The sequence below is a fragment of the Marmota monax genome, unplaced genomic scaffold, assembly GCF_021218885.2.
Source record: "Marmota monax isolate L192 unplaced genomic scaffold, Marmota_monax_Labrador192_F-V1.1 WCK01_AAM20220418_F8-fsc00373, whole genome shotgun sequence".
In the NCBI taxonomy this organism is placed as follows: domain Eukaryota; kingdom Metazoa; phylum Chordata; class Mammalia; order Rodentia; family Sciuridae; genus Marmota; species Marmota monax.
This window is the reverse complement of record NW_026692275.1, coordinates 276,918-295,049: the sequence shown is the minus strand read 5'-3', so window position 1 is coordinate 295,049 and position 18,132 is coordinate 276,918. Positions and strand designations below refer to the sequence as shown.

The 18,132-nt window shown below is 32.5% G+C and overlaps 1 protein-coding gene across 1 annotated transcript in view; it reads left to right on the top strand.

The window, feature by feature from the left end:
- The window catches only part of Dtwd2 (DTW domain containing 2), a 140,560-nt gene extending 126,750 nt beyond the window's left edge, over nt 1–13,810 (top strand). The window contains exons 5-6 of the mRNA XM_046440101.2: nt 443–571; nt 10,656–13,810. Of these exons, the coding sequence (XP_046296057.1) occupies nt 443–571; nt 10,656–10,814 (288 nt within the window). The 3' untranslated portion in view covers nt 10,815–13,810. The remainder of the gene's footprint in view (nt 1–442; nt 572–10,655) is intronic.
- The last annotated feature ends 4,322 nt before the right edge of the window (nt 13,811–18,132 follow it).

Here is an 18,132-nt window from a genome sequence, read left to right as displayed (position 1 = left end):
AATTTGCTGTATATCTTTATTTATTTTATTTTAACTATTTCTAATGAGTGTGAAATGTTATTCCACTGTGGTTTTAATTTACATTAGATCATTTGAGCTCTTTTTCATATACTCGTGTACCTTTCTTATATCTGTCTTCATGAAGTGTATACTTTTTTCCCCACTGAGAGGGAGTTATTAGTCTGTATTTTGGATATGTAGGACTTTGTATATATTTTAGATGTATCATCTTTGTCAGATAAATGTGTAACCATCATCTTCCTTCTACTATTTAACAGTGAAAAGAAGAAAAGAATATTATATATGAAATAATTGATACATTCAGTTATTTCTTAAACTACTAGCAATTTTATATGGAAAGTAATTAATATTTAAAGCACAAACGTTATAGTTTTAAATTTAAGACCAAAATTTCATTTTGTTATTTTGTTTTTGGTTTTAGGTGCAGTTAAAAACGAACATTTCCAGTCAGTATGTCATTCGGATGCAGCCAACCAATAGATGCCTTTCTACACTGGAATGTGCTGCTGTTGCTCTTTCCATCTTGGAGAAGAATAATCACATACAGGAGGTATGAGAAAAGTCATAGTTTTTGAAAGTAGGAGTTCAGTTATATTTTATTTTAAAAATTTAGATGTTTAATTTGCTCAATTTGACAAATTGAATGTATCTGTGATAGGAATTTATGTACTTTTATAACCCTCTTTCCCCCTCTGGTGTTTTTCTGTGTTAGTATTCCAGATTGCATTATTTAAATATTCATACTTAACTGTGCAAACAACATTTGTAATATGCTAACTTGCATTTAAGTAGCACAACATTAAATAGCTTTTTAGCTAGATTTTTCTTTAGTATTTTCTATTTCTTTTTTTCTTAGTAGTTTGTATTCTTTTGTGTTCAACTTTTTTCTTTAATTAAAATAACTTTCTGTAGCAACATCATTATTTTTTGCATTGGTGCCTTTACTTGAAGAGATATGCTAACATCCTCTTTATCTTATTATACTTGCTTCAAGTTTAAAAATGATACTTTTTTTAAAAAAAGAAACACCTACAGAATATGAAAAGGATATAACCTATAATCATCATTCTGTTTAATTTCCATTAAAGTCTGAAATTGCACATATAAATAATAATCATCAGCAAAGAGTAATGTTTCAATGAGCTTATTAACATCTCAATATTTAGAATATGTAAGAAATTTTGCATTTATAGTAAAAGAAAAATATATGTAAGTAAAACTTAAGTTGTTAGGGTTTTTAATAATTGAAATATCTTGATAATTATAACTGAAGAAAAAAAGTCAGAGGATAATGTTTATAACTCCTCCTGCTACACGCTGCCCGCCACCATACACCATGACACAGGCATGCTAAGGTACTCTTTCTCCCTCTTTATACACTATAGTTACTACTGTAAGATTTACATCAACTATGAAGGAAATTTCAATAATGGATAAAAGCTTGGCTCAGAGTAACTGGATTAGTTACCAAGATATTAATCCGAAAGAGAACAACAGTGTCTCAAGAGCAAGGAGTGTTAAAAAGTGCTAGAAGCATGCACTGAATTGCCTTTTTCTCTAACCGATCCTAAACTATAAAAAATGTCAAAAGTTGGAGACTTTCCTTCTTTTGAAAGAAGCAGGCTTTCATTAGTGGGCTTTTTTGGGGGTGTGCATATGTGTAAGTAGTCTTAGTTTGAGATCTAGGCAATTTTATTTTCCTTTGAGGAAAAAAAAAATTCACCAAGGACACTTGACTAGGGAGACTTTTCTGCCTTTTCTTTAACTTTATTACCTACTTCCCAACCATCAACATAGCACTTTATATTCCCCTGTACTTATTTTTCTTTCGTTTATTCAACATCATCTTTTTGTACTTTGTATCCTTGTAAAAAACAAGCAAGCAAACAAACAAAAAACAACAACAAAGCCAACACACACTTTTTTAGCTATCTTTACAGAAAGACGTAACCTAGTGCTACTTTTTAAAGTTGCTTTCTGTGTAATGTCTGTATTTCCCTTTTTGTCAGTGTAAAATTCTAGGCTCAGATATCAAACCAAAGTCTTGTTAAAAGTTCATATCTTTAGAAAAATGAAATATTCTTTGAATATAGACTTAAAACTTGATTTTCCCTCTCCTTCTAGGCTCCTTTTGAGCCTAGAAACAGCCTTCTATGAAGTTTCTTCTCCTTTTCCCACAGTTGAAATTGGATCTTTACTGCAATCTTAACTGGAAACTTCTTTGTTGGTAATGATGGTATTTATAGTAATAGTAGATATAGTTAAAACAAGGTTAGGATTAGGGATAGGGGTTGTATTATTGCTACAAATGCTGCTGCTGCTGTTCCCCTTCCCAGTTTTATAGGTATAATATCTGGTATTAATTAGTCTACCATTATGGCAACAAAGCCATTAGCCAAGAATGTTTCACATTCTATTTTACAAATATTCTCGATTCTGATCCACAATGAGTTGTTTCAAAATTGAGAAGGAACTTTATCAAAAATTGATGTTATATATTTAGAACAACTTTCTTGATATTGTTTCAGGGTTTCTTCTTCATCAACATATCATATTTTCAACATTTTACCACTTTGACTGTTGATGTCATTAAAAGCATTCATTGATGATATAAGCCAAAAGCTGACTTTGACTCTTGCTAAGTTACATGTGCTTTGTGATATGATATCTTAAAAGCAAAAAAAAAAAAAAAAAAAAAAAAAAAAAAAAACACAACTTTATCATACAACTTGAAACTTGGAAAATAGCTTATGTTCTTAATATAATATCTAAGAACAACCAAAGTTTAAGATACAGAATGTGGATAATTTTTTTGATCTCTTCAGTTTTTGTTACTATATGTGGATTAAATTTAACATAAAATCCCACAGTAAACCAAGGTTCTGGAGCCCTCATTTTGCTTACTTTGGTCTCTAAGAGTAATTGTACTGTATGGCCAGGAGCAGAAAAACAAGGTTTGACAATCACCTGTGATTTTGTGGGGGTTGATAATATGGTTGGTGTTAGCATGAGCAGAAGAGATGTACAAGGAAAGATTTCAAGTTGCTTATTATTACAGATGGCAAAAATTGACCCCCAGTTTATAGTAAAAGCCACTTTATTAGGTGGAGGAACTCTAAGTCCAACTCTTAAAATCAATTTCAGTAAAAAATTAGCCTGTCTGTTCTAAATGTAGGTGCAGAAAAAATTATAGTCTGCTCTGAACACCTGGAGAGGAAAGCTATGAAATACATTTTTTAACATGTAAATTTTTCTTTACATTGTAAGTTATAAGGGAGAAATAAATTCAAACAATAGTATTACAATTACATTTTACTGTACTCAATAGATAAAAAGTATTGAACATGCCCAATATTGGCATTTATGGAACAACAGAAACTTTCATACATTGCAGGGAGTTGTATGCAGTGGAATCAACAGCTATGTGGCAATTTCTTGTGAAGTTAAGCACGTACCTACTCTGCAAGTCAGCAATTCTATTCACAGATACAGTACTAAGAGAAATGATAGCTTTTAATCACAAATTTTTATAAAACTTTTCATAGTTTGTATAATAGATAGAGTGGAGACAATGCAGATATCTAAACAGCAGAATAGACAGACACACAACTTTATCATATAAAATACTGAAAAATAGAACAATGCTGTTAAATCTGAAAAACACTGTATTGAAGATAAAAAGCTAGATTCACAAAAGCACAAATTGCATGATTTCATTTATATGAACCTTTAAAATCAGTCATACTAATCTAAGAAGATAGAAATTTGTATAGTGCATGCTTCTCCAGGAGTGTGAGAATTGAGTGAGGGCCAGAGGGAACTTTCTAAGGTGATGGAGTTGATTTTTATCTTGATTACAATGTGTATTTCAGGAGTTATACTTTTGTCAAAACACAGAAATTCTACTTTAGATATGCTTGTTTTGACAGTTGTCCCCAAATACCTGTGGGGTATTGGTTTCAGGACCCCAAGGATATTTGCATATGTCCTACACATATCCTCCCATATACTCTACATATGAAATACATTTTTGCTCAATAACTTTTAATTAGGGACATTTTAATAAAACCTTAAGATGATGGGAAAGAGTGATAAATTTTCATGGTTTTATTCTGTTGCCATAGGACCCCTCAAAATTAAGAACTCAGTATGGAATAGCTTTGTTAGTCTTTTGATTCTTCTTCCTTTATTCTAAAGCAGTTTTTGAGCATGTAGAAGTAGCATGACTTGAAAACATAGTTCCCAAAAGTAGCTTGACATGGGCTTTAAAGTAGGTTTGATTTAAAACTTCATCACTTAGTATTACCACTTTAGTGAGCAGTTCACTTAATCTTTGTGCTTGTTTCCTACCTATAATGTGTATGTTTGTGTGTGTGTATGTTTACATCACAGTACTTTGAGAACTGAGTGACATAATGTTTGTTAATTGCCACAGTTGTCAACATAGGCAGTCAAGAGTTAAACCTTTTACCCTTTCTTGTCCCTCTGAATCTTACCTGTAGATTGATAAAAGAAATTTCAAACTAAAATTTGGTGTATTTTATTCATCTGCTGTATTACTTACCTGGGCTTAGGGGATTGTGCTTAGTGATTTTTTTTTCATTGCAGGATTTCTTTTACTTATTAATTTTTACCTTCTGAACTTTCAAAAGGAAATGTGAAAAAAGCTTTGAAGCTGGTGATAATGGTCCCTTAAAAATAGACTCTGCATATATAGGCAAAAAGATTTATAAAGCAATTGTTTCCCCAAATAAACATTTAGAAATTAAATTATTTTTAAGTGGAGGATTTTCTTTGTTCCTCTAAATCAGTCAGACTCTTATACTTTCATATTGCCTCAGATATGATGATCTTTTTATATAAAAATGTTATCATTTATTATCAGTATGCACAATGCTTTGTATCATCTCAGTACTATGATAAAAGCCTTGTGAGATGGATATTATTTTTTCATTTTAGAGATGAAAAAAATGAGACAGAGGTTATATAACTTAAAATACATACCTAGTGATAGTGATCAGTCTAGGTTAGACTGCAGTGACTTAAAATGGCATCATTGACAACAGCCTATTTGATGCTTTTTATCCAGTGGTGTTGACTATAGGACCTCTGCTCATTGCAGTCAGTGGGGAACATGGATTGATGGAGAAAATATCTAGATACATCATTCCATTTTCATCAAGGAAGATGCAGGAAACGTGGTGAATCCTACACCACTTTTAACACTTCTGGCTAGAGGTGACACACATTACTTTTGTTCACATTTCATTAGGTCATGCCTAACTTCTAAAGGGTGATTAATGCAATCTGATCATTTACCAGTAAGGACGACTGGCATATTTGTTAGTAACCCAGGTGACTATTACCTAGAAGGAGGGGGGCGTATTCTAGATCTAGCTCCAAAATTCATTCCCTTAATTACCTTAGTTGGATGAAATCTTATATTTAAGATGGAAAAGTTCCAGGCTCTTGACTAAAAGAATATTAGTATTCTCCTATACATGAAGAATGTAATAAATGTCTTAAAATACCAATAGAGTCTTCAGTTTTCTCAATCTGTATGTAGTCCAGTTATGTTTCCTATGTATTGTAAGATATTTCACAATTTAATCTGTCCACTGTGCTCACTCTGTAAAGTAATATATACTTCCCCATTTCCTCTCCTGCTTTATTTTTAAAAATTATGAGAATATACCTGAGGGACTTTCAACAATTATATTTTGTAAAGCTTTTGCAAAATATTAATTGTTTTTTCCGTTGGTGTACATTGATTAGGAATTATGTTTGACTGCATGTAAACAGAGTCTTTATTGCAGCAGTTAAATTCAGTGGGGTTTCATACTGCTTAAGGGAATTATACATCAACAAGACATAACAATTGTAAATATTTATGCCCCAAACAATGGAAGATATACTTATATCAAACAAACCCTTCTCAATATTAAGAATCAAATAAACTACAACACGATAATACTGGGTGACTTTAACATGCTCATCAAACAAAGACTAAATGAAGAAGCTATAGAACTAAAAAGTATAATTAATAATTTAGACTTAACAGACATATATAGAATATTTCATCCATGAATGACTGAATAAACTTTCTTATCAGTAACACAGATCTTTCTCTAAGGTAGACCATATATTAGGCCACAAAGCAACTCAGCAAATACAAAAAAAAAAAAAAAGAGAGAGAGAGAGAGAGATAATACCTTTCATTCTATCTGGTCAAAATGGAATGAAATTAAAAATCAATAATAATAGAAGCTACTCTAACACCTGGAGACCAAATAATACACTATTAAAAGACCAATGGATAGCAGAAATAGGGATGAATTTAAAAAAAATACTTAGAGGTAAATATTAACAGCAATACAACTTGTGAAAATCTCTGAGATTTTGAAGGCGGTTCTGAGAAGAAAGTTCATTGCATTGAGCTCATTCATTAAAATAATAGAAAGCCGCCAAACAACCTAACATTACATCTAAAAGCCCTAGGAGAAGAAAAACAAATCAACATCAAAAGCAGAAGACAGAAAAATAGTTAAAACCAGAGCCTAAATTGATGAAATTGAAACAAACAATCAAAAGATCAATGAGACAAAAAGTTGGTTCTTTGAAATAAATAAATTCATAAATCCCTAGCCACGCTAACAAAGAGAAAGAGAGAAAACTCAAATTACAAAAATTTGCAATGAAAAAGGAAATATCACAATGGACACTACTGAAATCCAATAATAATGAGAAGCTATTTTGAAAATTTATACTCCAGTAGAATAGAAAATCTTGAAGACATAAACAAATATCTAGAGGCATAGGACCTACCGAAATGGAATCAGGAAGGCGTAGAAAATTTAAACAAACCAATTTCAAGAATGAAATAGAAGATGCTATCAAAAGCCTATCAATAAAGGAAATCCCAGGATTAGATGGATTCTATAAGACCTTCAAAGAAGAACTAATACAAATCCTCCTCAAATTATTCCATGAAAGAGAAAAGGGGGAGAACCCTTTAAAACTCATTCTATGAAGCTAGTATCACCCTGATATGAAAACCAAACAAAGACACATCAAAGAAAGAAAACTTCAGACCAATATCCCTGATGAACATACATGCAAAAATTCTTAATAAAATACTGGCAAATTGCATACAAAAACATTAAAAACAGTGCACCGCGATCAAGTGGAGTCCATCCCAGGGATGCAAGGCTGGTTCAACATACAGAAATCAATAAATGTAATTCGTCACATCAATAGACTTAAGGTCAAGATTCACATGATTATCTCAACAGATGCAGAAAAAGCATTTGACAAAATACAGCATCCATTCATGAGCAAAACACTAGAAAAACTAGTGATAGTCGGAACTTATCTCAACATTATAACAGTTTTATATGCTAAACTCAAGGCCAACATCATTCTAAATGGAGAAAAATTGAAAGCATTCCCTCTAAAAGCTGGAATAGACAGGGATGCCCTCTTTCACCACTTCTATGCAACATAGTCCTTGAAATTCTAGCCAGAGAAATTATAAGAAATTAAAGGATACAAATAGGAAAAGAAGAGCTCAAACTATTACTATTTGCCAGTGACATGATTATATATTTAGAAGATCCAAAAACTTTCACTAGAAAACTTCTAGAACTCATAAATGAATTCAGCAAAGTAACAGGATATAAAATTAACACTTATAAATCAATTGCATTCCTATACATCAATGATGAATCAACTGAAAGAGAAATTAGGAAAACTATACCATTCATAATAGCCTCAAAAAATAAAATATTTGGGAATCAATCTAACAAAAGAGGTAAAAGACCTCTACAATGAAAACTACAGAACTCTAAAGAGAGAAATTGAAGAATACCTTAGAATATGGAAATATCTATGTTCTTTCATAGGCAGAATTAATACTGTCAAAATGTCCATACTACCAAAAGCACTATATAGATTTAATGCAGTTCCTATTAAGGTTCTGATGACTTTCTTCATAGAAATAGAAAAAGCAAGTCTTGAAATTCATTTGGAAATATTAGAGGTACAGAATAGCCAAAGAAATCCTCAGCAAGAAAAGTGCTATAGCAGGCATCACAATATCAGACCTTAAACTATAATACAGAGCTGTATTAACAAAAACATCATGGTACTGGCACCAAAACAGACATGAAGACCAGTGGAATAAAAGACACGGAGACAAACCCATATATATACAGTTATCTCATACTAGACAAAGGCACCATGAACATACACTGGAGAAAAGATAGCCTCTTCAACAAATGGTGCTGGAAAAACTGGAAATCCATATGTAACAAAATGAAATTAGATCCCTATCTCTCACCCTGCACAAAAATCAACTCAACGTGGACGTAGGCATTAGACAAGAGATCCTGCTCCTGCACTTACTAGAAGAAAATGTAGATCTAATTTTTCATCATGTTGGCTTAGGAACTGACTTCCTCAACAAAACTCCTAAAGTGTGAGAAGTAAATCAAGAATCAATAACTTGAAATGTGATGGTATGGGATAGTATCAAACTAAATAGATTCTTCATAGCAGAGGAAACAATCAATAACATGAAGAGAGAGCCTACAGAATGGGAGAAAATCTTTACCACCAGCACCTCAGAGCATTAATCTCCAGGATATACAAAGAACTTAAAAAATGTAACACACACACACACACACACACAAATCCAGTCAATAAATGGACAAAGGAACTGAATAAGTACTTCACAGAAGAAATATGAATGGTCAACAAATATATGAAATGAAAAAGTGTTCAACATCTCTAGCAATTAGAGAAATTCAAATTAAAACTACACTGAGATTTTATCTCACTCCAGTCAGAAAGACAATTATCAAGAATACAAGTAACAATTTTGTGAAGGCTGTGGGGGAAAAAGTTTAACTCATATGTTGCTGGTGGGAATGCAGATGGTGCAACTACTCTGGAAAGCAGTACGGAGATTCCTCAGAAAACTTGGAAAGGAACCACCATTTGACCCAGTTATATACCATTTGGTATATACACAAAGGACTTAAAATCAGCGTACTCCAGTGACACAGCCACATCAATATTTATAGCAGTTTAATTCACAATAGCAAAACTTTGGAACCAACCTAGGTTCCCTTCAACAGGTGAATGGATAAAGAAAATGTGGTATATATACACAATGGAATATTACTCAGCCATAAAGAAGAATAAATTTTGATATTTACCAGTAAGTTGATGGAACTGGAGATTATCATACTAAGTGAAATAAGCCAATCCCAATGGGTAGAGTTAGAGAAGATAATGCTAAGTAAAGTTAGCCAATCCCAAATAACCCAATGCCAAATGTTTTCTTGGATATAAGGAGGCTGATTCATAGTGGGATAGGGAGAGAGGGAGCATGGGAGGAATAGATGAATTCTAGATAGGGCAGAGAGGTTGGAGGGGAAAGGATGTTGCATGGGGTTAGAAATGATGGTGGAACATGATGATCATTATCATCCAAAGTACATGTATGAAGACACAAATTGGTGTGAATATACTTTGTATACAACCAGAGATATGAAAAATTGTACTCTATATATGTAATAAGAATTGTAGGGCTGAGGTTGTGACTCAGTGGCAGAGCGCTTGCCTCGCACATGTGAGGCACCGAGTTTGATCTTCAGCACCACATAAAAGATAAATAAACAAAATAAAGATATTCTGTCCATGTATAACTAAAAAAATATTTAAAAAGAATTGTAGTGCATTCTGTTGTCATATATAAATTTTAAAAAGAGAGAGAGAGAAAAGAAAAATAAGCCAATTTCAAAAAAACAAGGCTGAATGTTCTCTCCAATGTGTGGATGATAATATACAATAAGAGGGGACAAGGGAAGAATAGAAGTTCATTGGTTTAGACAAGAGAAATGAAGTTTAAACTATGTTTTATTCAAACATAGTAAAAAAATTGTTGCTATTACTATTTACATAGTAAAAAAAAAATTTGCTATTACTATTTCAAAGGTTTAAGGCAGGAGTTTCAAGACCAAGAAAACAATCCAATCCAAAATGTATTTAAAACCCTGACATAGTGTTTTTAAAATTTCTTTTTAAATTTAAATAACTTTCAGTAGAGTGTGTACTATAGTTATATTACAACCCCGTCCTTCACTGTTAGCTTCTAAATCCACTCAGTTTATGTGTTTATATTACATGCTAGGCCCTATAGGGTAATTTAGACAGATACACACGTGTAGTTAGGATGATTTCATATGCATTAAAGCCCAGGTATCTAATTTGTATGTAGTCCTAGACTCTGGGGAGAAAAGAAGTAAACCACTTAACCTCCTGCTGCCACCCTTTAATTGTCATTGTCAGTAAGTTTGCATTTCTTTGTTACTGAAACTGACTTAACTAATTCAATGTACTTATCTTTGTATCTAAAAGTTTCTTTTAGTCTGCTTTTTATAGATTAAATTAGTATTAGAGCAACAATTTTTTTACTATGTTTGAATAAAACATAGTTTAAACTTAGTTTAAACTTTGTTTTCCATATAGAAATATGGGCAATATTCCCTCTGTTTTTGAAAGAAAAAAGTAGGGTATCATGATTTGTCACAGATAAATTTTCAGTGTCTTTTTTTTTCTTCCCTTAACAGACTTTGCTTCGTCCTCTTCAAGCTTTATGCTCTTTCCAACTTCAGCATGGTGCTCAAATTCGCCTCAGCAAGGAATATCTTCTGAAAAGATGGATTATATCCCAAGCCAATGCCAAGGAACAAACGCAAACTCAGGAAAATGGAACTGTTAATGAATAGTGTTAAAATTTAGTACAAATTGTTCTTATGGTGCTAGATTACCTGACTTTACCAGGCAATACCATGTTATGTTTTGATACAGTTTAGGCCTGTGTGTTTCTAACTGTAAAGAATGAAGATTGATATTAATCTTGTTGGAAAGAAGGAAGTAAAGCAAATAGCCATAAAAACAACATAAAAAAATTTCACTGACTCTGAAAATTAAAATTTCATACTGTATTTGTTTAAAAAAATATGCCTCTACTACATTTTTTAAATCCAAATTTAAAATATGACTAGTTATAGAACTAGGCTTCGAAGTCCTCATTTTTAAAGTGGAAGAAATTGTGCCTAATTGAAACAGTATTGTTCCATTAATATTTCTGGGTAACTAGGTGTAGGCCAATAATGGAATGCATCCTGTACAAGGCAAAAGAAAGTAATTATAATCAAGTAGTTTAAATCAAATTTTTATTTCACGAAAGAGTATAAAACAATAAAAAAACTTTATTCTATAGAAACTAAACCTCAACTCAGCCAACGTGATTTAAGTATTCTGAAAATTGCCTGAATTTTTAAAGAGATGCATGTTATTTTGAAATAGCATGTATTCTCATTTGTTATTCTGGATAAATTTAGATTTATTAGTATTCATTGAACAGGTTTATTGACTAACTGATAAACTAGGTTTTACTAAGTTCCCATATAGAAATAACTGAAGTAGAATATTACACAACCATTATTTTAAGAACACATATCTGTAAGTAAGGTTATTTAAAACTGTTTTAATGAGTGAAACTTTCTATTTGAGACATCAAATTGCTCCCCCCCCCCCAGGGAAATATTTTCTGAGATTTTTGAATAGCATTAAGAGAAATATATACAATGTTTATTTACATCCACCTTAAATCTACTACAGTTAGATTGACATTTTAGCAAAAATAAGGGACTTGGTTTTGGTCTCTATTTATGACTTCTAGAGTTCCCTTTAATCCTGAGTTAAGTTGGAAGGAAAAACTAAACATACAATTTAAGGAAAGCTTGATAAAGATGTGTGTGTGCATAAAATGAGTATATATCATAGAATTAGTACATACAGTTTTCATGCTCATTTACTTGCTTATCGTTGACCTAGATTAGATCCTTACTAGAAGCTATAAGACTGGTCACAATTAGAATTATAATTAATGTTTGGGAAAACCATGCAGAAAATACTTTAAAACAATGAACGAAAGTTAGATTCCTATTTTTCATTGTTGGCTTATTTTTGGATTTAAGAAACAGATTAGCTCATTTACCTAAAATACCTAATTTAAATTAGGTATTAACATTAATACCTAATTAGCATTATTTGGTATTAAAGAAGAAATAATAATGTGTAATTGTTTCTTAACAACTGGGTTAAAATAATCTTGCAGTAAATTTTTATGTTAAAATTAAACTTCACAAATTACCTTTAGTATTATTACTGATTTAAAAAAACTCCTACATAAGATACCATTTATATTTTCAAAACTTCAATTTATGTTGACTTTTAAAAATATACTTTTATCTTTTAAATGCATTTGAGAGTATTTTTTGAGCACTTGAAAAGCATAAATTTCACTGTTTGGGAAATGTATAAATGTTTTTTTCAAGAAAGTTTATGTAGTTTTCCAAATTATTTACTGATTTCTTAATTGATTTTAATTATTTTTTACAATTGTTTTTATTGACATGTTAACATGGTAATTCCATTTAATCTAATAATAAGGTGATTCCATTTGATCTTCTTTGGCATGCCATCTTTCTCTTAAGTCACCTGTTCTTATGAAGCTTTTTAAATGTTATTAATTTTATCATTTTTTTTTATACCGAGGATTGAACTCAGGGGTATTTGACCACTGAGCCACATCCCAGCCCTATTTTGTATTTTATTTAGAGACAGGATCTCACTGAGTTGCTTAGGGCCTCCCTAAGTTGCTGAGGCTGGCTTTGAACCCATGATCCTCCTGCCTCAGCCTCCCGAGCCACTGGTATTACAGGTGTGTGCCACCAGACCTGGCTAATTTTATTGTTTTTAATTACTAAAAATTCTCAAAGTATGTAGAATTGTGTGCATATTTTAACTACAAATTTAATTTGGCTTTTAAAAATTGTTACATTTTTGTTGTATTAGTTGGTCTTTGAATCCACATGCTTTATGTTTACTGGAGTTTCCCAAATTAGTTTCATGTTTTTGGATTTGTTGCTGATAGCTGGCTTTATGTGTACACTTTAACTGCACTCTGATATAGTATAGATTATTTTGTGAGTTGTGATTTGAATCATGTTAACTCAGAGAATAGTATTTCCTCATGCACAAGATGACTATGCTCTTAACCCATTTATGATAGGTTTAAAATCACTATGTGTACTGAGGGATGTTTTTGAGAGGTTCTCACACATATAAGGGTTGAAAACTAGAGTATACAAACTAAATCTCAGTATGTGGCAATTTTCTATACCTAGAGTTGTGATCAATTGTATGTGGACTTCGGTAGTTATATTAGGGAAAATTCTCCTCCTGAACTTTAAGATTCCAAACACAGCTTTCCTTAAATAAGACTGCTCATATTTTAGGTTTTGTTTTGAAGATTTTAGAAGAAACACACGCCTTACTAACATTGTTTGTTAATTATATAGAAAAGTACTTAACTTCCTGTTTCTTTATCAGATTTTCTATCTTATGGATAAATTTTTGACCGTTGGATATATTTGTTTATTAGTATAGAAGTAAATTTTATTGATATTACAGTCAAAGATTGGATCAGAGTAGTAAACTCAAAAGTTTCTTGTTTTTTTCCTTTTTAATTTGTTCTGGGAATTGAACCCAGGGCATTCTATGTGCTGGGAAAATGCTCAACCAGCAAGCTAAATTCCCAGCCTAGTGAATTAAAAACTTTCATATAACTGTAGTTTATTATGCAGATTTACTTCTTTAAAACAGGTATGAATGGATATTTTTATAAATAAATAATACTATGTTTTAGATGTAATGAGACTTTGCATTTAATTGTATCCTATAAGTAGGCTTTTACAAAAAGAATGAATAGTAAGTTCTTAATTCACCCAATCTAAATTTGGATTTCCTGGATTGGTTCAAAGCATATTTTCCCTCTTTTTTCTTCATACTTTGTTTCCTAGAATCCTCTTTCCTCTTTCTCTCTCATCACCCTCATTGTTTCTTTTCCCACTAAACTTATCATGTATGTTAGGTCTTTTTGTTTTTATAAATTATTCATGTACCTTGAATAAGTATTTTTCTTTGCTAAAGGTCCTAAGGAGGTCTGAATAGATTATAACTCTGTATTTAAAATTTATGTAGGAATCACAGAATACTCCATGACTTTTTATGCCACACTGATTATTTCCTTCCTGTCTTAATTGATTCTGCTCTAATAGAATACCAAACTGAGTAGTTTATAAACTACGGGTGTGTCTTTCTCACAGTTTTGAAGCCTGAGAAGTACAAGATCAATATGCCAGCAGATTCAGTGTCTGGAGAAGTCTCACTTTCTGGTTCAGAGATGTTGCCTTCTGCTGCATCCTCACCTGGTGGTGGGGGAGAGCTCACTCTTTAAAGTCTCTTTTACACTTATACTAATCATGAAGGCTTACTCTTATTACCAGATCATCTCCCAAAGGTCCCATTCCTAATAACATTATCTTTGGGGGTTAAAGTTTCAGGCTGTAAATTTTGGGGGGACACAAATATTCAAACCATAGCATCTTTCTTACTGTTTTAAAAAAGCATTGGTACCCCTCTCCTAGGACTGTTCCCCATTCTGGAGCTCACTTTTCCTCTTTTTTCCCTCCTTCCCTCCCTTCCTTCTAGTCTAATAAATCCTGTTACTTTGCTCTCAAAAAATTTTTTTTGAGAAATAAACAATTATTTGTTAATTTTTCAGTTTTTAACAATTATTCACTTGAACTAAGAACATAGTTATTTTTTTAAAAAAAATTTAATTTAAGATTTTGTATAAAACTGAAGTAGATACCCTTTGATATGAATATACTTTGATAAGATAACATTTTCAATATGAAATTATACTGTTTTTCTTCTTTAGAGGTATATTAAGGAATTAAAACAGTTTTTAAAAAGTATATCTGCGTAAGGATTATTTTCTTTACAAGTATATTTTTCATTGATTTTGCATGCTAATAGCAGTTACCCATTTTTACTTTCAAGTTTATTATTTAAAGGGGGGAAAACTCTTTCTTTTTATGTGTGTGTGTGTATGTGTATGTAATGTCATCTTATGGGAAACATGAGTTGATATGAAAAATGATAGTGATTTCCAATATGGTCATCAAATTTTATAAGCATATTTGTTTACTATTTTGGTTTTATTAAGAGTTTTACTTCTAAAATTGCTTCTTCCTTAGTAAAATATATGAAGAAACATTTAAAATTATATATTAAAAACCTCAATTTGGGGTCTAAAATATAAATATCCTGTTTTCCAGTTTTTATAATATTATGGTTTAGATGTGAGGTGTCCCCCAAAGGCTCATGTGTGAGACAGTACAAAATTTAGAGGAGACACGATTGGGTTATGAGAGTTTTTTTTTTTTTTAATTTTTTTATTGTTGGTTGTTCAAAATATTACATAGTTCTTGATATATCACATTTCACACTTTGATTCAAGTGGGTTATGTACTCCCATTTTTACCCCGTATACAAATTGCAGAATCACATCAGTTACACATCCATTGATTTACATATTTCCATACTAGTGTCTGTTGTATTCTGCTGCCTTTCCTATCCTCTACTATCCCCCCTCCCCTCCCCTCCCCTTTTCTCTCTCTACCCCCTCTACTGTCATTCATTTCTCCCCCTTGTATTATTTTCCCCTTTCCCCTCACTTCCTCTTGTATGAAATTTTGTATAACCCTGAGGGTCTCCTTCCATTTCCATGCAATTTCCCTTCTCTCTCCCTTTCCCTCCCACCTCTCATCACAGTTTAATGTTAATCTTCTTATCATGCTCTTTGTCCCTACTCTGTTCTTAGTTACTCTCCTTATATCAAAGAAGACATTTGTCATTTGTTTTTTAGGGATTGGCTAGCTTCACTTAGCATAATCTGCTCTAATGCCATCCATTTCCCTGTAAATTCTATGATTTTGTCATTTTTTAATGCAGAGTAATACTCCATTGTGTATAAATGCCACATTTTTTTTATCCATTCGTCTATTGAAGGGCATCTAGGTTGGTTCCACAGTCTTGCTATTGTGAATTGTGCTGCTATGAACATCGATGTAGCAGTGTCCCTGTAGCATGCTCTTTTTAGGTCTTTAGGGAATAGACCGAGAAGGGGAATAGCTGGGTCAAATGGTGGTTCCATTCCCAGCTTTCCAAGAAATCTCCATACTGCTTTCCAAATTGGCTGCACCAATCTGCAGTCCCACCAGCAATGTACAAGTGTACCCTTTTCCCCACATCCTCGCCAGCACTTGTTGTTGTTTGACTTCATAATAGCTGCCAATCTAACTGGAGTGAGATGGTATCTTAGGGTGGTTTTGATTTGCATTTCTCTGACTGCTAGAGATGGTGAGCATTTTTTCATGTACTTGTTGATTGATTGTATGTCCTCCTCTGAGAAGTGTCTGTTCAGGTCCTTGGCCCATTTGTTGATTGGGTTATTTGTTATCTTATTGTCTAATTTTTTGAGTTCTTTGTATACTCTAGATATTAGGGCTCTATCTGAAGTGTGAGGAGTAAAGATTTGTTCCCAGGATGTAGGCTCCCTATTTACCTCTCTTATTGTTTCTTTTGCTGAGAAAAAACTTTTTAGTTTGAGTCAGTCCCATTTGTTGATTCTAGTTATTAACTCTTGTGCTATGGGTGTCCTATTGAGGAATTTGGAGCCCGACCCCACAGTATGTAGATCGTAGCCAACTTTTTCTTCTATCAGACGGCGTGTCTCTGATTTGATATCAAGCTCCTTGATCCATTTTGAGTTAACTTTTGTGCATGGCGAGAGAAAGGAATTCAGTTTCATTTTGTTGCATATGGATTTCCAGTTTTCCCAGCACCATTTGTTGAAGATGCTATCCTTCCTCCATTGCATGCTTTTAGCCCCTTTATCAAATATAAGATAGTTGTAGTTTTGTGGATTGGTTTCTGTGTCCTCTATTCTGTACCATTGGTCCACCCGCCTGTTTTGGTACCAGTACCATGCTGTTTTGTTACTATTGCTCTGTAGTATAGTTTGAAGTCTGGTATCGCTATACAGCCTGATTCACACTTCCTGCTTAGAATTGTTTTTGCTATTCTGGGTCTTTTATTTTTCCATATGAATTTCATGATTGCTTTCTCTATTTCTACAAGAAATGCCGTTGGGATTTTGATTGGCATTGCATTAAACCTATAGAGAACTTTTGGTAATATCGCCATTTTGATGATGTTAGTTCTGCCTATCCATGAACAGGGTATATTTTTCCATCTTCTAAGATCTTCTTCTATTTCTCTCTTTAGGGTTCTGTAGTTTTCATTGTATAAGTCTTTCACCTCTTTTGTTAGGTTGATTCCCAAGTATTTTATTTTTTTTGAAGATATTGTGAATGGAGTGGTTGTCCTCATTTCCATTTCAGAGGATTTGTCACTGATATACAGGAATGCCTTTGTTTTATGCATGTTGATTTTATATGCTGCCACTTTGCTGAATTCATTTATTAGCTCTAATAGTTTCTTTGTAGACCCTTTTGGGTCTGCTAGGTATAGAATCATGTCACCTGCAAATAGTGATAATTTAAGTTCTTCTTTTCCTATTTTTGTGCCTTTAATTTCTTTCGTCTGTCTAATTGCTCTGGCCAGTGTTTCCAGAACTATGTTGAACAGAAGTGGAGAGAGAGGGCATCCCTGTCTTGTTCCAGATTTTAGAGGGAATGCCTTCAGTTTTTCTCCATTCAGAATGATGCTAGCCTGAGGCTTAGCATAGATAGCTTTTACAATATTGAGGTATGTTCCTGTTATCCCTAGTTTTTCTAGAGTTTTGAACATAAAGGGATGCTGTACTTTGTCGAATGCTTTTTCCGCAACTATCGAGATGATCATATGGTTCTTATTTTTAAGTCTATTGATGTGGTGAATAACATATATTGATTTCCGTATATTGAACCAGCCTTGCATCCCAGGGATGAATCCTACTTGATCATGGTGCACAATTGTTTTGATATGTTTTTGTATCCGATTCGCCAGAATTTTATTGAGGATTTTTGCATCTAGGTTCATTAGAGATATTGGTCTGTAGTTTTCTTTCTTTGAAGTGTCTTTGTCTGGTTTAGGAATCAGGGTGATGTTGGCCTCATAGAATGA